Source organism: Brassica rapa, chromosome A03 (genome assembly GCF_000309985.2).
Source record: "Brassica rapa cultivar Chiifu-401-42 chromosome A03, CAAS_Brap_v3.01, whole genome shotgun sequence".
Taxonomy (NCBI): Eukaryota; Viridiplantae; Streptophyta; class Magnoliopsida; order Brassicales; family Brassicaceae; genus Brassica; species Brassica rapa.
The window spans coordinates 4,352,946-4,376,005 of record NC_024797.2 but is presented as its reverse complement, the minus strand read 5'-3'; the positions used below and the strand labels follow the sequence as shown (position 1 = coordinate 4,376,005).

The 23,060-nt window shown below is 32.9% G+C and overlaps 2 protein-coding genes across 2 annotated transcripts; one reads left to right on the top strand and one right to left on the bottom strand.

The window, feature by feature from the left end:
* Nucleotides 1–14,439: 14,439 nt before the first annotated feature.
* On the top strand, nucleotides 14,440–17,121 carry LOC103856499 (protein FAF-like, chloroplastic). Its single transcript, XM_009133609.3, has 2 exons — nucleotides 14,440–15,270; nucleotides 15,355–17,121. Exon 2 carries the CDS (start codon nucleotides 15,398–15,400, stop codon nucleotides 16,751–16,753), a length of 1,356 nt encoding a protein of 451 aa, XP_009131857.2. The 5' UTR covers nucleotides 14,440–15,270; nucleotides 15,355–15,397; the 3' UTR covers nucleotides 16,754–17,121.
* Nucleotides 17,122–18,952: 1,831 nt separating this feature from the next.
* Nucleotides 18,953–22,956, bottom strand: LOC103856497 (glycosyltransferase BC10). The gene is made up of 2 exons (XM_009133608.3): nucleotides 20,071–22,956; nucleotides 18,953–19,364 (listed from the first exon to the last, which is right to left on the bottom strand). Exon 1 carries the CDS (start codon nucleotides 21,164–21,166, stop codon nucleotides 20,081–20,083), a length of 1,086 nt encoding a protein of 361 aa, XP_009131856.2. The 5' UTR covers nucleotides 21,167–22,956; the 3' UTR covers nucleotides 18,953–19,364; nucleotides 20,071–20,080.
* Between the last annotated feature and the right edge of the window lie 104 nt (nucleotides 22,957–23,060).

The following is a 23,060-nucleotide window of genomic DNA, read 5'->3' as shown; positions in this document are numbered from 1 at the left end:
AAGTTTTAAAAATATAATATATGTAATTATTTATATGATGGTACATATAAAATACGATTAATTATATGATGACAATATACGATATATAATAATGACTAGGGATGGACTTTCGGTTACCCATACGAGTTTGGTTCTGATCGATTTGCATTTCAGATTTCCGGGGTCAAAGATTTCAGCCCTATTAGGATGTTTCTAAATTTTGGTTTGAGTGTGATTCAGACCTTTGCGGGTTTGGTTCGAGTTTGGATCCATTTAAATTATTTTTAAAGGTTTAAATCATTATATATTTTAAATTTCTCAAAATCTATAAATAAAATAATATATTTCCTATAAATTTAAATAAGATATGTCAGAATACCTAAGCTTAACATATCAATTGGCATTTAAAATTTTTGGATACAAAATCAATAAATATTTTAAGTATTTTTGGTGATTTGAGTATACCTTAACTATTTCAGATATTTACTTTTGACTATCTATATATATTTTCAAGTATTTAAACCAATTTAAAAGTATAATTCTTGATGTTTTATATACGTTAAATCTAAATATAATTAAATATATAAGTATCTGAATACTTCGGTTCGGATCAGATTTGGATCTCTAAATAACAAAACTTTGAATAATTTGAATATTTAATCAATTTATGTTCGGGTTTGGTACTATATTTTCGGATCGGTATCGGGTCTGTTCCTCGGATTCATTTTGCCAAACCCTAATAATTACATGAAAAACAAATATCAACATATTTTTCAAAATATACATCCGCGCAGGCGCGCAGATTAAATATTAACATATTTTTCAAAATATTTTGCTATCAATTTTGGTTCGGGTTTGGTATTACACTTTTAGATCAAGATCGGTTTCGTTCTTCAGATTTTGATTTTTTCAAGCACTAATATTAACATAAAAAACAAGTAGCAAAATATTTTTGAAAAATACATCCGCGCGGGTGCGCGGGTTAAAATCTAGTTCTCCTTAACTACAAAGAAACCCTCAATAAATTGTACGGACAATCAGATATAACGCACTGCTTTTTCCGTACTTTGAGCTTTGCCTAAACTCTTCATCCTCCAGTCTTGTTTCTCACTTTTATTTTGCATAACCAAAATTAGAGAAAACGGTAAACTCTTGCAATCAGCTAACAATTGAAATGTAAATAGTCTGGGGCGAAGACTATATGAGCATCCAATTGAATATTGTTGTTTAACTTCTATTCCTGAAAAACATTTAAAATTACCAAAGCTGATGTGAAACTACTTGCTTGTTGCAACTTGCCTTGCGTGTGGTAAGGTGCAGTCTGATAATTTCTTCTTTATTCTCAAAAAAAAAAAAAAAAACTGAATTACAAATAAGTTGTAACCACATATACAAAATATATTTATCTTACTATATAAAAGCTACTAATTTTGAGGCTTCTTAAGAGTGCCACATAGGACAAAATATTCCACACCAATCAAACTGCCACGTCATCGCAAATGTTTAGATAATGGTCTCGAACCATCCAAACCCATCAAAATAGTCAGCCGATTGTATAACTTATAGCTTCCTTTTCTTTAGCCTACTCGCCTCATACGTCTCCAGCGACTCCAAATCTGTTCGTCTACCCAATTCACCGGTGTAACTCATACGACTACAACAATGGCACTTCAATGCTCCATTATAACTCATCAAGTAAAGACCCTTTGTACCTCTCCACATCCCTCCTCTCCTCTTGCTCAGTTTCTTAAATTTAATTTGTCACAAAAAGTTAGTGCATCATATAGTTTTTGAAATTCAAATAATACTAGGTGTTTTCCTGCACCATGTGCAGTGATAATTTTTTTTAAAATTAAATTATATTTAAAATGAAATTTATTAATATTATATATTTTATTATTTTTGACTAATATTTAATATAAAGTTGATTATTTTTGAGACTATAATGTTTGCTATTGTGATTAACACCTTTTTACGGTACTCTGTTTGTATCTTTTTTTATTAGTCATCTTCCTGTTCTTTTTTTTTTCTTTTTGGTAAAATGATTTAAAAAAAAGACTGAAGCTAAAATTTATCTTTTTGTTCTTGATCATTCACGTTATCTCCAAAGTCAATAACATGGTCAACGTAAATGATCGACGTTGAGATTTCAGCTTTTCTGATTTTTACTATTCTAATGTTTCAATATAATTTGAATATTCTCTTTGTTTTATAATATAATAGTTTAAAAGTATTTTTTGTTTCACTATATAAATTGTTTTTATATTTTAATGTAACTTTATATTTATTGGATATTGTGTGGTCAATTAAATTATGTAAATTACTGTGTAATTGATTAAATTTATATATTAAAAGACAGTTTTCTAAAGTAATAACTTTAAAAAATATTACAGATTTTAATTAAAATTGATTACATTTTGAAACATATAGAGTAATCTATAAACTAACTCTATATAGATATGAGGACAAAATTGTAAAGTGGTCTCATCTTGAATTTCTGTCATTCTGTGCATTCCTAATTGGGAGGAGATAATTAACATCTAATTTTATGTTACTCTCAGTATATTAGAAATGGTCGAACCATAAACCAATTAAGTATGATGTAAGGAAGACATAAAGATGTATTTCCAGTTATCACAAATATAGAATCAATTGACAACAACTTAATTATGTCCAGCGTAGGACAACATAGAAGAGTTTTCATACCTTTTAATATTGTAATATCTCACTATATTAGTGGTTAAATTAGTTTTCTCTAGCACAAATACTCACTCCATTATTAGAGTTTAAGCTTTTCTATCTGATGATATTAGAAGTTTGATCCCAAAAAAAGAAGAAACGGTCGAACCGTATATTATAATTGGAGAAAGAAAACAAACAAAAATCAACTGAAGACTTTTAAGGTATATGAAACAAAAATTGAAAATATCAATTCACTGCAATTAAAGAATAATGCAATAATATTGTAAAAATACAAAATAAAACAAAAAAATACACAAAAAGAAAGATTTAGTAAAATAAAATCATAATATAATTTCCATAATTGATAGTGCTCAAGTACACTAAAAAGTCTAAATTTACAACATACACAGTTTTATTTACATCTTTAAACCTATTATCTAATTAAAATGATTCTAAAAAAAGTGTCAGCACGAAGAGTTAAAAAATATACTATAAAATATAATACATAACGTTAAAAATACATTATCACTGATCACTAAAAAATCATGTTAGTAGTAATAAAAATGAAATGACAACACATTTATTAAAACCATAGAACGACATGCAATAAGGTGTTAATAAATATACAAATTACAAATTAATATGCTCAACGTAAACACACATAAAAATGAGACATCACATTTGGATATATTTAGATAAATAATTTAAATATATTATATTCTTGATAATTTTAAAATTACTTAAAATGAAACTAAATTATTAAAAAAATAATATACAAATAAAACTAAAGCAATATTTTGTAATGTCAAAATAATAAATGAATAAAAAAATAGTATGTTAATAAAATAGATTTTAGATTTTAAAGACTTCTAATTCATGTAATATTATAAAATTAAAAATTTGTTTATTACAATTAATATTTTACATTAGATATATTAAAATAATATTCTAGATCGATATTCAATTGTCAGTTTTCAACTAATAAACGTAAAAAAATATTATTAAGTACGCTTTTTTTTTGAAAAGGAGGTTTTATATTTTAAGGAGGTTATTGGAGTACTTTTTCTTTTCGTAAATTTATTCGAGATGCGATTCCGATCTTTTAAACTAAGATAATTTGTATTATATATAATTATATTTTTTTACATAACTCTAAAATTTCGGACTTGATTCTTCATATTTTATTAGTTAATTGTGCTACATATAATAAAAATATTTACTTCAAACTAAAAATATAAAAAATCAAATTTAGAAATTAGTTATATATAATTTAATATAGAAAAATTCACATACAAATAAAAATGATAAATGTAACAAATTTAAATATATTATCCGCGCGTAGCGCGGAGAAAGGATCTAGTAACCATGAAAGCTGCTTTTTTCATCTTTTGATGTATGGCTAGTTTTGCCCCAAAAAAAAAGATGTATGGCTAGTCTCATGAATCCGTGCCTTCTGAATCCTTATTGTTGTCGGCCACTTTTATATATCTTTTCCTATTGGTTTCACTACGCAGCATCTTAATTACTGTGATTCGCTGACATTTCGTTACAAACTTAACGGTGAGCATGTTCCTTGACAACCTAGCTACCAAGGATATAAGTGATCCAGTATACGTACACAGTCAATTATGTAAATATGACTAACTTATGTTCTTGATTTTAGACGTGAGACCACTATATATATTACCATACACTCCTATATTGAAATGTTAGTCGTGTAAAAATTGCAATAATATGCGAAGAACAAGGTACCAAAATTTAAATCTTACAACCATCTGGCTAAATCGTGCAAGATAGTGAAGTTAATTCTCAAGAATGTCGTATGAATATATCTTAAACGTTGCCGTACGGATCTGCATGAGATCATATCCTTGTTTTATTGGATGGTCGAGAGCTGTAGTAAAGTGATAATATCATTTCTTTAATATTTCTTCTTCTCAAAGAGATAATAACGAATATTAAGATGAAGTTCCTTCAGGTTGTACACCATATATCATATGTTTGTGGCTGGCTACGTACGTTGTGTTCGCTCCTTTCATTTCACTTCCAATGATTCCTCCAATTAATCAAAACCAATATGAGCCGTTAATCACACCGCCATTGGAACGGTGGCTCAAAAGGCTTATAACTAGACTATGCATGGTTCACATAACTATTTACATTACGCGATGACGTTAGGTTACTAATTAGAGTTTTTATATACCAAAATGTGCGTTATATGTAGGTATATTTTGGTAAAGAAAATGCACTAGCGGCTGCTTAATTAACAAATGAGATACTTTTATATGTTTACAGCCATGTACTACAAATTTACAAGGGTGACTATTTCAATTGACTTTTAGCTGGCCTACACTAACTTGGACGTGTTAACTCATGCCATTTGGCACACTTGGCATCCTCCGATTCGTCAAATTTGCTACGTTGAAATGGACAAAACATGATGGAAACATTCCATCCAAAAGAAGAAAAATTCTCCCCATCTTCTTTGCTTTTTTAATTCCCACTTTGTATTTTCTTCTCATTTTCTAATACAATTAGAAAATCAATTAGATAAAGGAAAAATATTTTTAAATGATAAATTTGCTTTCATCCATCCCTTTGTTTGGCTGCCACATGATGATATTGCTAGCATCCACTCCACTTATATTGAAAGACCCCTTCGGTTGGATTTATAATATGGAATAACGATATTACACCATTAAACATGTTTATATATATATTGATAAGCATGTGAATATCATTAAAATAAAGCTGATTGTACATGTACAAGAGTAGACATGCAATCAATTTATATATATATATAGAGAGATATATACATGTACATTATAAATTGCATGTTACCAATCTTTTTTTTTTTGGTGTAACATGTAACCAATCTTGTCCAATGTTATACATGCACTGTTTTTTTTTCTTTTTGAACTCATAATACATGCACTGCTTAAATATACATATTTAAGGAGAGTTTGAAAAAGATTTTCAACCAACATTTATTTCCTGTAATAATTTTGTAAGAACTTGCAAAATAAGTCTGTAAATACATAATCAACAAGTAAGACAAGCATGTGCCTTAGGGTTTAGTTTTGATTTTTAAAAGATAAGATTTTAAACTAACTTTCAAATATTTATTTGATTAGGGTAACATAGTCTTCTGCCACCTCGATTAAAGTGCTAAAATATCAAGGTCCATATTTGAGCTTATAAGAAATATTAAACCTACAACTTATCACGTTTTGAAGTCCTTCCTAAAATTTGGTGTAAGTATTAATTTTCCTACAAAGAGATTGTGATAGGGTATAAATGACTGCTAAATACATAAGCGACGGGGAAACGAAAATGTATTGCAAATTTTTATGTTAGTGGGGGACTAGCCAACTTGGTAGCTTTATTCGGATAGAGGTCGTAGACCACTGTTGACCGTCGGACACATAAATAAAATGTATTGTAAATATAGTGTAAACTAGGTGATAACCCGCGCCTTGCGCGGAGTAAAATTATTAATTTTAATATTTATAAGATAAGAAGATATTAGATCTGTTTAGTGTGGACATCGATTTGGTTTTAGGTTGGATTTTTTTAGATTTAACTCTTTTAAAATATAACAACCATTCGGAAGCTGTATTTATTTTGGTTTGTTCAATTAAACTGATTTTTTCGTTTTTCTTTCTTTCAGTGATAGATATGTAGTTGGAATATATATCGATTATTGCAAACTTTATGTAAAAAACTTGATATCTTACCTGATACAATCAGTTAGATTTAATGCGACCATCTTCATTTTTTAAATAAATATATAATAAATATCTTAAGCAATCATTAATTGAAAGATACATTATTCTTCTATAGAATTCGGTGTAGAAAATCCTCCATCGAAAATTCATAGGCTTCAGTATATGAGTGTTTCAAACTTATTATATTATCAATAGCTAATAAATAAGGACCACATACTATAAGTTATAAAAAATAGAAAATTCAAAGTTTTTATTAAGTGATCAGAAAAATTCACCAGCATCATCGTAAATATTGTCAAAATTTTAAAATAATTTTGATTATTATTTAAGTCAACCTCAGAGTGGTATTGCCGGCTTTTGTATCTTTTAATGTGACAATGTTGACATTAACAACCATTATAAACGTTAGCATGTTCTTACTTCTTAAAGCTTATCCAAAAACCTTCTTTCTCATTATGTTAAAAGGACTTACCGGATCGATGGGTCAGTGGATCGACCGCGGGTGAATCTTGGGTTAATAAATGAATTAATTTTATTATATAATATTATATTAGCTATGAAAATAAAAATATAAAAACTATAGTTTGATATTTTCTAAATGTATTTAAAACATAAAATAATAGTTTGGATATGTATATATTTTATGTTTAAAAGGTATTTAGAAAATACTTAACTTTAGTTTTGATATTTTTATTTTCATTTTACCTACAAAATATCAAAAAATAGTTTAGACTACTTAAAATTTTCTGTAACAAAGTAAAAGTTATGACATCTAAAAAAATTTAAGATATAAAAATCATAAATATTTATATTTCTAATTTGAATAATAAATTAAACTTCAAATTTAAAATAAACTCAAAGTGAAAGATCATTGTAATAAATTGTCAATAACGGAAATAAACTAACACCAAATCACATCAACTAATTTTGGTTTTCTTTACCATCGTTCACTTCATTTTCTTCAGGTGACATAATGAAATCTTCATCAAAATTTAAAAATCACAAATATAAAACTGAAAAGGGAAAACCTTACTTTTTTTTTGTCAGCACCTAACTTCTTAATTTGAAACTTAGAATATATTTCGGGCAGCACACTACGATAACAGAAAGTTACATTTCGGCCATCACACTACGATATACGTATATTGCCATAAACAGATTATATTAGTTGATTATCATATATTTTTTGCCTTGGCCAGCAACCAACGAATTGGTTATATTCGCAGATTTCAATTGATTTTCCAACTCGGAACCAACCAGTTCGGTTCATTAATTCAATTAAAATCGCTATAGCTACAATATCTACGTTATGTTAAACTCTTTCTTATACAGAGTTCTCACGTAACAAACTAATGGGACGTTGAATATAGTACAACAAATCCCTTATAAGAGAAAAGGAAAAGACGTCATCATCTTCTCCGTTATGTCCTCTTGAGTAACAGATAAATGGATTTCTCTTCTTGGGACGTCGTCATCTTATCTTTCGATCACTCCTATTGGGATTCTCCATACTCCTCTATAGTCTTTATATCGCAAGCATGCACATAGATTGACACATTGAAGAACAAAGTTATGTGAGAAGAAGAAGTCACGTTGAAGAACAATATTAGAGAGAGTGATGATACTCTTTATAGTTCATTTAATCTCATAGTATGTGCATTCTTCTCACGAGTGTAAGTATCACTATGGCCAAGGTTTATGACCTTATATCATGATGCGTCATGTAATTGGTAGACAGAGTAATCGCCGTCGAGCACATTATATCATCAATAACCCCGCGGATATCATGATGCATCATGTCTTCAATGTGTTATGCAGTGGGGAGCTTCGCAATGTGTCATGCAGTGGGGAGCTTCAATGTATTATGCAGTGGGGAGCCGTCAAACACATTATATCATGGTGCTTCATGTCTTTGCGCAGCCCTCCGAAGAACGACACACTGTAACCGTCCAGCGATTTCGCAGAACGTCTCAAATCAGACGTTGGAGAAGTTATCCACCTAAACCCCATCGATGTGCACGGACGCGCCACGACCGACGATGGTCTTCAAAGTGTTACTCAAGAGGACAGAATGGAGTTCATGATGTCGTGTGTCGTTGGAACATGATACAGATTTTTCTCGTCTTCAAAGTGTTCCTGATGTGTTCTTCTTTCAGATGAATGGTCATGTCTCGTCTGAAGATGAGAGAGCGGCTCGTCTTCAACCCCGGCGTGTCTAAACGTTCCGAGCTTCGGGGTCACTTGGTCGTCGTTTCCTAAGTCGGTCTCCACGTAGAACTTCGAAGGTTTCTTTGAAAACCTTACGTTTGAAGTAATAGGTGCTTAAGAATGAAGAAGATAAAACTCCCCGCTTTGCGATTCCCGTTAGAAGTCTAAAACATTACTTGGTTACTTTTTTTTGTAGAATAAGGAAACTCTTTAAGAATTCGCTTATAGAGGAAGCAAATAAGGAAACTTATTTGTGAGAGTGTCTCTCCAATAGACACGTGTCCAACTTGGTGTGAAAGCATTAACTCCAATGCTCCTCTTTTAATATATAAGGGATTATAATTAAACAACAATGTACCTTTATTTATTTTTTGACGAAACAATGTACCTTTATTTATATAAGTATTTTGGTGTTATTTAAAAATAAACATGAAGGAGAAATACTATTCAAAGTAAATGTTATCACTTATCATTCATCAAGAATAGTGTTCTATTAGATATTTTATAATTAAAAAATAATACCCGCGGCCGTCCGAATATTAAGGTGCTCTATTCCCTCTTCATAAAACATTTGTAAATTAGCAAAAAGTTGAAAGTTCACGTTTCATTGGCCTCCACTTGTTCTGGAATTTTATCCGAGCCTATGCCTAGCCTCCCTGTTTGTTTATAGATTTAACCCATTGCTGACAATAAAATTTAAAAATATCAAACCTAATTATCGACAGTAAACTTAAAAAAATATCAAACCTAATTATCGACAGTAAACTTAAAAAGTCACAAATCCCTAAATACTATACAGAGAATTTCATGTATGTCAAGAAAAAAATAGAATTTTATTTCAATTATTTCCTGATTATAATCAGTATCATAGTTTCTTATTGTAAACTAGTCCTACCAGAAACGATAGATATCTATTGAAGTTTATAGGACAAGAAAATTCCCAAGTACTAAATATTTTCAAGAATAATGTTGACTAAAATAAAGTGAATTTTTGTAGAACTAAAAGAGGATTAGCTGCTATTTACAAAATAATAATGTTAAATTCTAAAGTACTTTCATTTTGTAAAACAAGAGCCAACTAGCTAGGAATCGATCCATATCACATTATGAGCAGTACAGAAACGGTGTTTAAAAAATAAAGGAGCGGTATAAAAATGTGTACACTTAAAAAAAATATTTTCTATTTGATTAATTAAAAAAATAAAGGAGCGGTATTAAAAATGTATACATCCAGTCATACAAACAAGAAAGTGTGCTTATTATGCGTCAATTCCTATTTTTTCACCTACCATTTAAAAATTAGTTATATTAAATGTTATATTTGTTCGATGCTCACTTAGGTATGTATATATATTGACAATAAACCTGACTTTATTCTTCGATAGCAATAGACTAATACTTTGTTAAAAAATGAATATAATACTTGCATAACTTATCTGTTTACACGCTGGTTGCTAATCTTAACGTGTTTACATATAAGTTTTTTTATTGTTTCATTTCATTTATCTCAAATCAACAAAAAAAATGCATTTATACTAAATTTTAGCGAGTGAATTTCATTCAGAAAATACAATTGCGCGTAGTCATGCATTCATTACCGATATGCCTATTATGATGTATGAAGAAGGCTCATTTCAAAACTATTAATATTTTTGGGAACTTAAGTTTTCTCAGGAACGTAGTCATGCACTCATGCTTCACATGTTTGTACAAAATATATATTACAGTAAACTCAAAGGATCGAGATAGGATTTACTTGTCATGATTTTTCTTTTCAAGATAGGAATGCTTATCACCAATAAATGAAAAGTTAACACATACTCTTGTGAAATTATTATTTTGGTTTAAATATTTTTTTTATTGTCATTTTAAGTTGCATTAAATCGAAAATACCAAAACTTTTTTTTTTGAAACTAAAAATACCAAAACTTGAAACTTCTATTTCTAGTAATCGGATACATCGTGAAAAAATATATTTCTTAATGAATAATTTGCTATAGAATTGAAATTGAGTGGTGTTGCTTTGGTATATAGGTAAAGACAAAACGCATCCGTGTCTGGCTTGGTGCATTCCCTTCTCTTCATGTGTGCCGATGCGCTCTCTTTATCTCTCTCTCTACGTCCTAAAAGCTCTCTTGATCATGCAACTTTATATAAATTACTATTATATCCTATAATTTACTTTTGTGGTTACCAATTACCACGTTAGCATTATAAATTATCAGAAAGGGATCAACATCGAGACCTTTTTGTTTATTTACTGTTAATTGTTTTTATTCTAATGAACGACGCTACGTACATGAAGCATCTTCTGCACATCCGTAGAGAGAGAAAAAGAGAGACAAAAGGACCCAACATGCACACAACAATATATGAGCTTTCGGTTTCTTTCCACTTTCGTGATTCTTCTGTTGGGTAAGCTCTTGATTACCTAAAAACTCAAAATTAATCATTATGTTTGTGTGTTTGTTCTCAAAGCCAGCATTGTTGTATTTATATTAAGTTTCAAAGATTTGGGCTAGAAAATTATTTTTTGAAGTTTTAATATACATAGAAAGTGTAACATACTTTTCTAATTGTTTTACTACGAATTCCCAATGATATAATAAGCTTTCAGATATATAACCTATATAAACCCTTTAAAGTAATTTATAATATATTTAGCAGTGCTACGCATTACACGTTTTCTAGAAACACTATGAAGCGAATCAATATCTTAAATTGTAGTATCCAACATCATTTAGGTAATTGCTGTGTTATATTTTGAGAATAAATTCCATAAACAATGAACTATATCGGTTCTGAACCATATGCGGCTGTTACATCATGATGCTACGCATATATATCTATGTGGAGGGAACTTCTAAATAATATAAATGGAATGAGAGTATATTCCACGTATATAGATATATAACAAAAACAAAACAATACAAATAGATAAATAGGAATCCAAAGCTATCGAATAAACCCCTTATGCTATAGCGTTTTAGGTCCTTTTCATTTGTCATCTTGTATCTTAAATGTGTGTTGCTCTTTAAATTGATTCCACTCTTACACCAGTATGTTTACAAATACTAGCTACGAAAAACATCTCTAAAAGTGTGTACGCAAATTAATTACGGAACCAAAATAGATGTGAAAATAACCGAAATGTCAGCTCTTCATTCTTATGTAGGTCACACATTTTTCCTAAGTGTGAAGAGACCATGGCATATTCCCACACTAATTTAAATAGTAATCGTTGGCCTTAAGAAAAGCAATATTTATCGATGTTCTCATGACTAATTTATATATTGATGATCTTTATTTTATGGTAAGTTAATTGGTCCGTCCAATTGAATTTGGTCCTTCAAAAGAAGAAAGGCAATTCCTTTGCTTCCATCTTAAGCGATGTTCTGCCCACAATGGGTGTCTCTCGCTATCTTCCTTTAACCAAATTGGAAATGTTTGTTCTTTTTGGATGTCTTTGCCTTTGTGTTTCTCCTTTTGGTAAAATTTTAAAATATTAGCTTGATGTTTTGTTTCCAAAATTACTCTTTATTTTTTTCTCAAAAATATCACAAGTCGTTTGAGAAACATTTAAAATCTCTCTATAGGTTTATGAAGGTTTAGAACTTATTGCATGATAGTTTTATTCATATTTTATTAATAGAAAATAGCATAAACTAGTACATTTGTTTTTCTATAGTCTTCTTCTTGTTACAACCAAAATAAAAAAAATGTTGGTTTATGTTAAAAAAATAATAATAATATGTTTCTTACATTTGTCTTCCTAATTAGTAATATTATATATATACCGGCTTCACATTGTTCTTGTCTGTATTACTTATTTTCTTACAAAGAAACGATACGATTTTACGGTAATTTAAATTAACAGATAACACTTTGACAAAGAAAGGTAGATATAAGAGGTAAATATATGGACCAACCAAAAAATCTGTAAAATAAATTGTATCCATATGGTCAATTTAATCTCCCTCAAGCAAAGAACTGAAAACTCAACATCGATAATCAAGGATGTGAGAAGCTTGTGTGTTTAGGTTCTTTTTTTTCCAATTTAGAGCTTAGATTTCCCTATAAATTGTAGATTATATTTTGAAAATTGTGATATTATTGGAAGAAAAAATGGAGAATTTCAATACTACCATAAGTTTGATAACACTTTTCAAATATACTTTTAAAAGATAACCATTTTCATAAATATTTTAGTTTGTAATAAAATAGATTAAATTAACTCTCTTAAATCATTTATAAATGTTTAAGAACAATTTATAAAACATTTATAGAAGTTTATAAACTCAACCTCATCCACTAAATACTAAAGCCTAAATAATTACTAAATCCTAATTTCAAATGTTAAATTATTTTTGATTGAGTGTATTTTTGAAAAATGGTAATCAACTTAAAGTATTTTAAGTAATTTCTCGGAAAAAAAATTGAAATAAAAACTTAAATATTTAGTATTTTTAGAAAACCCTCTATCCTTAATCTTCTGCATAAAAATGGTTTCGTTTGCAACACTAGGGAAATATTCGATAATATATATATATATATATGAACGTTCACAGTTTAAACCAAATCCTACACAAAATGCATTTTACTCTAGATATCAGAGAGTAATTCACACGAGATAGTGATTGTAAAGCCTCTTTGATTGGCTACTGTTTTAGCAAGAGAATAAACAATGTGTAAGTTTAGACCAAACACAAAGTATAATGAGCGGAAATCATCAAAGCGCAGGGGGTGAGGAATTTTAGTTTTACTACTATTGTACTTATGGATATAACCATTAATTCGTTACAATTAGGGATTAGACCCGTAGCGGGCCAATATTCTGGAGATATGATGCGATCACACACCACTCAAAAAAGAAGAAGAATGAGCTCTTACAATCAGTGTCAGTGAAGAATACATGTACGTACGTAGGGGTACGCAGTTGATAACCTTTTAATACTTTATAACATTTTATCGTTTTGTGATAGGACCAATGATGATCTCATCCTCATAATTATAAACATCAAATATACCCGATTTATACATATATACGCACGTATACATGCAACCACGTACACTTGAGAACAAAAATTATTCAGTCTTCGTGTCCCCATGCAGCGTCTCTGACCGTATCCTACTCGTATATATCCAGCAACTTGTGTTTTCCTAAGTAAATTTCAAACGAAATATATTTTCTTTTAACTGAACATAATTGCTAAAATTTACGGTTATTGTTTTTTACGTTTTAGGCCCATCTTAAGTTTACGTTTTACACCGATATTAATTTCTTTTCGGAAGCTTGGTTTCAGTTATCTTTTTCTGAAGCAAAATGATATTCTAGATATGCATGTAAATATATAATCCTCAAGTGAATTACTTAATAGCTGAGCTGCAACTGAAAAGAAGGACTAATGATATAAAAATTGTGGATTTCTCGATATATACGATATATATAATTCGATCATACTACTCTAAAAGTGTATGATGTTTTCTCCATTTTTTGCGGTTGGTTTTGCGTTTTTAATCTCTTTGTTTGGCGTCTACTAGTGATTAGAAATAGTTAAATTGTAGATGTCAAACAAATACCTCATATTTTTGTTTATAATATTAAAACTAAATATTTTACATAACAAATGTAACCGTTTTTACCAAAAAAAAAATTGTAACCGTTTAAACTTATTGAATTAATTTAATATAAAAAATTGGTGTAAAAAATATAATATTGTATATATTATGTAATGACATGCTTTAAAATAAACCCAAGTGGTAGTAATAGGTAACTTCAAAACAATAAAAAAATCCTGATAATGGCATCCAGCTTTCTTTGCATGTTTTGGGAACATTCTCATCGTTTTAACCCTAAAGAGAAAGATGAAAATTGTGACTTCCACAATGTGCCACGTTATTGGTTCAAGTTCAACAGAGTATCGATTCCATACGTCAACAGTTTTCTTCTTTTTGACATAAATGTATCCATTTTTATATGTTTAATTTCATATCCGTTACTTTCTCTCGACATACGCATTAGTTACAACTTAATAGAGAATTGATAGAATCACATTTTTTAGTCCTCATCTTTGGTTGTCACCGTTATCATGATAGGCAACTTGTAGATTGTGTGCATGTGCGAAATTAATTCTTATAGTTATATGACAGGGAACTAATATGTTTGATACTTTGATGTAGTTGGAGCAGTGGGAAAACGAAATCGATAATTGACACAATAACCATACATTATTAGTAAAAGTAAAACTATTATACACTATGCAAACTCGGCACTCTAAATGTAGGTACATGTTACTTTCTTGCAGTAAATAGTTAATAACGGAACACATCATAAAACATCTTGAAAACATATGTTACTTTGGTGCATCATTATTAGAAATATTTTCAAACTTTTAACAAGTATTGGAGGGTTTTGTTTATAAAAGAAAAAGAAAAAAAAAATTCCTAACAAGTAAGAAAATTTGTGAAGAGTCATTTGATGGAGGACCCCACGGTACATGGTTCCATAATGAGAGAACCACTACTATATAAGCTCATCTTCACTCCCCCTCTCTTCATGTCTCATTCTCAACCATCAAACCACAAAACATCATCTTCTTCTTCCTCTCTTAATACCACCACTTAACGCACTTGACCTTCACCCACACTTTGATCTCTCTCAAATCATCATCCAGTAAGAAGGATACAAAAAATATTTCATTTGTTGGACTTGATTGTAACCAGTGATTGTTAAAACATTTCAATTGTAATTGTGCAGGAAAGCGAGGGAATAGTGTTGAGAGATTCTGATTTATTTTAAGATGATGGCTTGTGGGTTAAGCAAGAGCCTTGGCTTCTCTTCCTCGTTGAAGAAGCAGCAAGGCATAGTGACCATCCTTGGTGGCAGCAGCATTTCATCTGCACCTTCACTCAGGAGGACTTTCTCCGCTGACTTGTCCTCCAAGAACTGGCTCACGCAGAACGGGACTCCTCCTATGAAGAGGATCTCTTCCTCTGAGAAGCTCCATAACTTTGGTGCTGACTCATTGAACTCCCAAGACGAAGAACACGGATCAAGATCTGGGGTTGATATATGGACTCAGATTCAAGAAGACAAGAACAAGAAGGAGCATGAGACCGAGCCGAGCCAAACCGATGTATGGAGTTCGATTTTATCCGACAAGAAGAAGAAGACGGACACGGAGACGGTTCCTCCACCGTACGTTCATCCTCTGGTGAAACGAGCCAGCTCCTTGAGCGAGAAAAGCCTAGAGATTTGCACTGAGAGCCTCGGATCCGAGACGGGTTGCGAAGGCTTCTCTTCTTATGCATCGTCGGAGACTGGAGAGGCTGAGGAGAATCTTGTTCTTGAAGTTACAGTGACCAAAGAAGAAGAAGAAACAGAGTTTGTTGTTGAGGTTGAACAAGAACAAGTCACGGTTCCGAATCAGACAAGCTGCATGGAGATGCCTCGAGGTTCGTTTCCTCCACCGATTCGTTCTCTCTCGAGCCAGTCGGGCTCAGCTCTGCACATGAAAACTCGCCGCGACAATGGACGACTGGTTCTCGAGGCTGTCTCTATGCCGTCGCACAACAACTTCTCCGCTAAGCGACAAGACGGACGTCTCCTCCTCACTTTTGCAGAAATTGAGGAGAAAGAAGACGAAACTGATGAGGTTCAGTGGTTCGATGAAGAAGAAGAAGTGGAGGAAGCACAAGACGAGTGGGCCTATAAGCCCAATGGGCTTCTATATAAGGTAGCACAAAAGCCTATTGGGCCTATTACTGTTCATAGGTTGGCATGTAAGCCTATTGGAGTACCGAAGATAAACTCGAGATGGCCCGCCACGGATGAGTTCGAAACTAAAACCGATATGTCGACGCCGGTAGTCCACTCTCTGCCACCGAGGCCAAGGGTGGCTCAGCTGGCTCGGTCAATGAAACCGCCGTCCACAGTGGACGACACCGTGGGAGCTGCTTGCTTCAACACATGTGATTACTCTTGGAAGCCCACTAACAATGAAGTATTGGGGGGAAACACAAAAACCCAATTTCAAGCCCAAGACTATGTCCAGAAATCAATGGGTGTGGTGGTTACACATGATTTGATAAATGGTTGCAAGGAACCAAGGAGGTCTCTTTTGTCTGTTGAGCGTTTCTGCATTGCTACTTCATAAGTTGAAGACCTTACCAAAAATGAGAAATTTACAAGACGCATAAGCATATGATATATCTATTTGTATATATATTCGAGTAATATACTCGAATATATATGCATATCAACCAAATAATTGTTGTTGTTGATGGTTTTTCTACCTCTATGTGTTTTACCACTTGTCTTTTGGCTTGTGGGTAAAAAAGAAAAATAATAAGTAGGAAAAGAAAGAAAGTGAGGAGTGAAAATTAGATAATAATTTATACTTTTTAAAATGAGGTTGTATACCTCGTTGGAGTAAGAAATATGTATCATGAGGTATTGTACGTACAAACTTTGGTTGTTCACATCGCTTGAAATAAGACGAGAAGACTCGTTTTATTGATTTAAGTATCACCACATTGTAATCAAGGTTAAAAATGTATGAGCCCATCGAGATTAAAAAGAAGTGGTTAAGGAAAGCTCAAGCACATTGGACGTGAAGATTGTCGAGCTTTTAGAAGTTTACATGTTCACAAATCATAAAAGATAATGTCTTAAATTTGGAAACATAGAGTTAAGATTTGCTTTGTAAATGAATATGTATGGTACTCTTTCCTGTTTTCATTTTTTTTACATAATTCTTTCCTGTTCTTGTTCTGCAGCATCTCGTTCTACAGTTCGTAACCAGACTCAAGTATTGGCATGTAAGAATTTATGGATTGGCCAGTGCATATATGTGCTCACAGTAGGTGAAGACATAGGGGGGCACATGCCCCATCTCTTTTTTATTTTTTCTTTCATAATTACTAATTTTGCAATGCTCCTCTCATTCTTTTTTGTTTCGTTCAACTAGCTCCTCTAATTCTACAACTAAATAATGATGAAAAAAAATTATGTGCCCCGTCGATAATAAATGGCCTCCTTGGCGTGCCACTGTATGCTCATTGAGGTGCACATGCACTACAAGTAAAAGTGGGCATGTTGGTTATTTGATATAAGATGCAAAACATTCTACAAAAATGTTTCGAATCGGTCCAAAACATCACTCAACCGTTTCTTTTTGGGTTTAGATCTAGCTAAGCTATTAAGCTGAGATGTCTTGACCTTTTCTTATGTTCAGAAGATGTTTTCACCGCTCTCTGTCTTTATATGAGCAATATGAAGAGTTTCAGAAGGAGCTTAAGTTAAAGGTCCGAGAGATATTAACAGACCAAGAGTGGCGTAGGAGAAAAATGGCCATGAGGGTATGCAGAGTTTCTAGTTTGCCTTGGATTATATTTTCTTCATGAGAAGTCAGACGATTCATTCAATCATTCTTTTTAAATTGCTTCTTGACATTTAGATATCAGAAGAAGAGGGAAGACTGAAGAAAGATGAAGAAGAACAAAAGGAGATATGGAAGAAAAAGCGTGAGCATGAAGCATAGTGGGAAGGAACGAGAGAAAACAGGGTTTGTGCTTTTCTTAATCCATAAACTTGATTCCGGACCTGCCTATGAATCTGTTAGTTTAAAAACCCACTTAACCGCACCTTTTGGCACTTGAGAGTACGGTTAGAAATGGCTTTAGAGAAGAGAACTCATTTGAAACCATTATTTCAGTTCCTATGACCAAATACTTTTTGACACTTGTTTTGAGCTCGAAGAGCTTGCCATTGTTCCATCTTCTGTTGATTTATTATTAAGACGATATGTGCAATTTCTCACGTTCTCGATTTCACCATGGAATGATTATTATACAGGATAAAGTCATGTGTAGCGCAGTTGCTTTTTGTCCTTGATGTCAGTGGGTTTCCATGTGCAGGTATCAAGCTGGAGAGACTTCATGAAAGCAGGAAAGAAGGTACGTTAGCTAGGAAAAACTCCTACATTTTTTAATTATTCGGTCAGAATCAGATCTCAATTTAAACATCTGCCAACATCATCCTTCAGGCCAAAAAGGGAGAGACACGTCCTCCAAATTTGAAGACAGAGGATCCAAACAAATCATACGTCCAAAGGCCGGTCAAGAAAGGCTGATCTCACACTTGTTCTGCATGTGTGTGTGTTTCTCTTTGTACATCACAACTTTTTCTTCTTTATCAGAAACATGGAAGAGAGATATAAATTTATCTCAGTTCTCAAACGCTTATTTACCTTTTAACTTTTGTATTGCGTCAGCTAATGTCTTTAATAAACTTTGATCTTTTTATATCAGTGTTGCTTGGTGTGGAACTACATAATTAATTGCTCACTACGAAAGACCAAGAAAATAGCATGTTCTCTTCATAGTTTTCCTTGACACAATCATAATGGTACAGACCCCCCACACCTTGGGGGTAAAAAAAATCTCTGCTTATGTACAGCACCAGATCCAAAAGAACCAAAAAATTTATAAAAATTACAACTTGGATAATCTCAAAGCGGCTTAATCTTAGTTTTCGTGTGATATATATATAATGTGACAACAACTCACAAGGGTGCGCTTGAAGTACCACTGAAACTGGTTTATTTTGTTTCAAGCCTCCCAAGGATTGTTTCCCCTTGCCTCTTCTTACTCCTGAATGTGATTTCTGCTCTACAACCCACCTGCGTAATACTCATCCGGTCCAAAATTTTACTCTAATTTTCTCATGCCACTTGCTTGCAGGCGAGAAAGCACCAAAACTTTTTCCTGAAAAGACATACGCAGCAGAAGCAGAATAGCATTGAGTACTTGTTCATACTTTTTGACGTTCGTTAAAGACAAAACTAAGAGAACACCAACTCAATGCAATTCCACATGACTTCTTAAAACAAAAAAAATAATAGAGCAAAGAAACTGATACGATCAGGAAGCACATTTCATGGCAGAAAACCAAATTGCTTCTCCTGATTAATGAATAGGGAGCATAGTCATGCCGATGTAGAAATAAGCCTTAACTAAGGATACATGCTTTTCTTTAGATAATCACCGAGGAATCCGAGTGTAATGATTGATAACAACCATAACAAAGCTTTGCATATAATCAGACTATTGATGGTAGAGACACTATAGATTTATAGATGGTTTATTATATCAGGGCGGCTTGATTGATCTAAACTAATAAATTGTATCCTCACTTTTCAGGAAATCTATAAAACAAAGCAATGCAGCTGATAAGAGCACATTATCCTTTTCAAGTCAGATTTGTATAATCCAAAATGATTCTTCTGTCTCATGATCTAATCTTATTACCACAGCTAGAGTTCAGCTTGTAACCATGTTTCTAACCAAGCCTTAACATTACAATTATCAATCAATCTACAATTAAGTTCATAAACCAAGCCACACAGTCCTATCACAATGCCCTCCAGAAACATAGGAATCCAAAAGGGGGAAGGCTTTGAGAAACACTTACCGGCAAAAACTTAATCTCTGAAAATCACCGAGTCCGCAATGGCCAGTAACGGCTTCAAGCAATCAGGCGTAAACTTGCGTGCAAAAAGGTAAGAGCTAGAGTGGCTCGACCTCCTGAGTCTCTTAATCAACTCAGGCACCACTTCCTTGGGTCTATAAGTATAAGGATGCCCTTTCACAGTCCCAGTCCAGTTAACCTGAGTCAAGGTATACCCAGTACACCCATCCGGATCCTTCATATTCAACAGCGTCGGAAAATAATGCTCCTCGGGGTAACAAGCATCCGAACGATAACAAGGAAGCTTAAACTTCCTCCACAAGACCCGATCTTTGATAGTCAACAACGCATGTCTCCTCGTCATGACAAAGAACTGCGAACCAACTCTGAACTTCTCAAACGGAACCTCAGGCAACATAGCGTACCTCCCCCGAGCGTTGTACCGTTTCCATAGCCTCGGCTCGTCGGAGATGAGCTCGATGAAGGTCCGAAACAACACCCGGACCCCCCTCGGACTCGGATCCGGGTCCGACTTATCGAACGTCGCGGATTCGAAGAGGGAGGTGTAAACGTAGCTGAAGGAATGCAGAGGGACGCAGTACTGAGAGAGGACTGCGAAGTAGGTGTTGGCGGGGTCGTCGAGGAAGGCCGTTGCGAGGAGGCGGCGCGTCGCGGAGATGAGCGTCGGCGAGGCGCGCGCGGTGCGTTTCGCGTTTGCGATGAATGCGTTTGCAAAGACGGAGCCTTTTTGGGGGCGTGTGATGTTGACGAAGGGGTCAGCGTGGACGTAGACGTTGTAGAGGGATCTGGGGTGGGAGGAGAAGAATCGGTCCCAGATCGGGGCGAAGTGGAGGTCGGAGTTGGTGAGGAAGAGGAAGGCGATCTTGAGCTTGGGGTTAGGGTAGCCGGAGGAGAGGTGGGAGAGGGAGGTGGAGGCGGCGGCGGAGGAGAAGAGGGTTTGGTCGGAGATCTCGTCGGAGATTGGGATGAGGGGCTCGGTGGGTGGGGAGGGGAAGACATGTGGGGCGATGAAGATGAAGAAGATGATTGGGAGGGAGAGGAGGAAGGAGAAGGAGAGGATGAACTGCTTCGAGTACATTGTTCCAATCTGAAACCCTAGAAATCTAATCAATCCTCCATTGATTGAGCTTGACGAAAAACGAAAGATGATCTCTTTCTGCAATGATGATACTTCAAACCTCAATCACTACAGACCCTTCAATCGAGATCGCGATTCCTTCCTCCTTTCAGAACGAAATCGCAGTGGGAAGGAAGACGATGAAGAAGCCCAGAAAGAGACTTTTTTTTTCTCCAGACTTTTGGGGGAAAAGAAGCAGATTGAATGGATTTACAGAGATGTCTTCAGATTTCAATAGTGAGAAACTATGAATCGAGAGGATCTCTCACAGTAAGTGGTGGTGGTGATGATGATAATGTAGACGATTGAGATTGAGAGAGAGAGAGGGATTTGTTGTTCTTCCTTTGTTGCGTTGTAATTGACGCGAAAAAATTAGTTTTTTAATTTTATGAGACGGAGGGGTATTTGTGTCAATTACGAACCGACAGGCGACAAGCGTAACCCCTTACGTCGTCAAGTGATTGTTTATTAGTTCGAGAGATAAGTTAACGGCGTCAAGCTGTATTTCCGTCGTTGATAAACGGCGATGGCTTCGTCCGATGATGATGATGTCGGAATCCTTTTTTTTTTGGAACAGATGTCGGAATACTATGTTCTTCTATTTGTTTTGAATAAAGTGAAATTGATTTAAATAATAAAATTAGATATTGAATGTTGTATCTAATTGCGGTAGGTCCAACTGATCTTGTAACTGGTCTGCATTATTTGCTGGGATGTTTTTTTTTACAAGTACAAAAACACGTACTCACCGAATGAGCCGTGGGCATTTCCAAGACCCGATCCAAGAGTACTGGGCAGAGTTGCAACAGTTATCTTTAGTACAAGAAAGGCCCATTAAACTTTTCTTTTCTAAATAAGCACAATTTAAATATATGTTTTATTAAAGTGAACACATTTAAAATCGTTTTAAAAATGGTTCATACTTAAAAAGGCTAAAAAGTTCCAGTTTTCTTCTATAAAATTGTTTTAAAGGACCCAAGTTGTTTGTTTGTTTTAGGGCTCTTAAAAGTGACTGTGCCTCCATGTCCAGAGCTATACCTTTTTTTTTTACACAAGTCCAGAGCTTATACCAAATAGTGGAAAACCCTGACTTTTGCTTCTTAAGATGTTTTCTCATTATCTAGTTGACAAAAAAAAGATGTTTTCTGCTGAGATGTTTTAATTAACTTGTTAGCCTAGTAATATATAAGGTTAGCTTTTAATTTTATTTATATAAATTGCATAGCAAATTTTATATTCTCGCCCGTAGTTAAAACTCTTATATTATAGTGTTCTTGGAATATCTTAATAAATATTAGATAGTTGCTAAAAGTCTAATTTCAGACTCTCATGTTGTACAGAAGCAAATATACCACAGGAATGCTAGCTGTTGTTATTAGCATTTTCAAAACTATGTTAGTAGACACTCAAGATAAAATTATAAATATGCTTACTTTTAGTGAAACACAACTTGAACTTTTTAAAATGATTTACAATATCTACTAAATAGATTTTCGGCGGTTTATAGATTACACCTAAATTTTGTAGTTGGAGGTGGTAAATCATAATCATTAAATCATAATTATTGTTACAGATTTTTTTAAATAAAAAAAGTAAATTATGCTTTTATATATATATTTTTAAAAATTACCATTTAAATTTATTCTAAATTTTAAGCACCTATAAAACTTATACTTTTCTTGTGCTAAATTATGTTGATAACATTTTAAACATATATTTTCAAATATAAATTAATGTATATTAATTATATTTGGATTTGTGACTGATAATAAAAAAATAATAAATTATTTTGAAATTATAGAAAGGAGATCTTAATATCTTTCCATGCATTTATTAAAATAAAAATACATTAAAT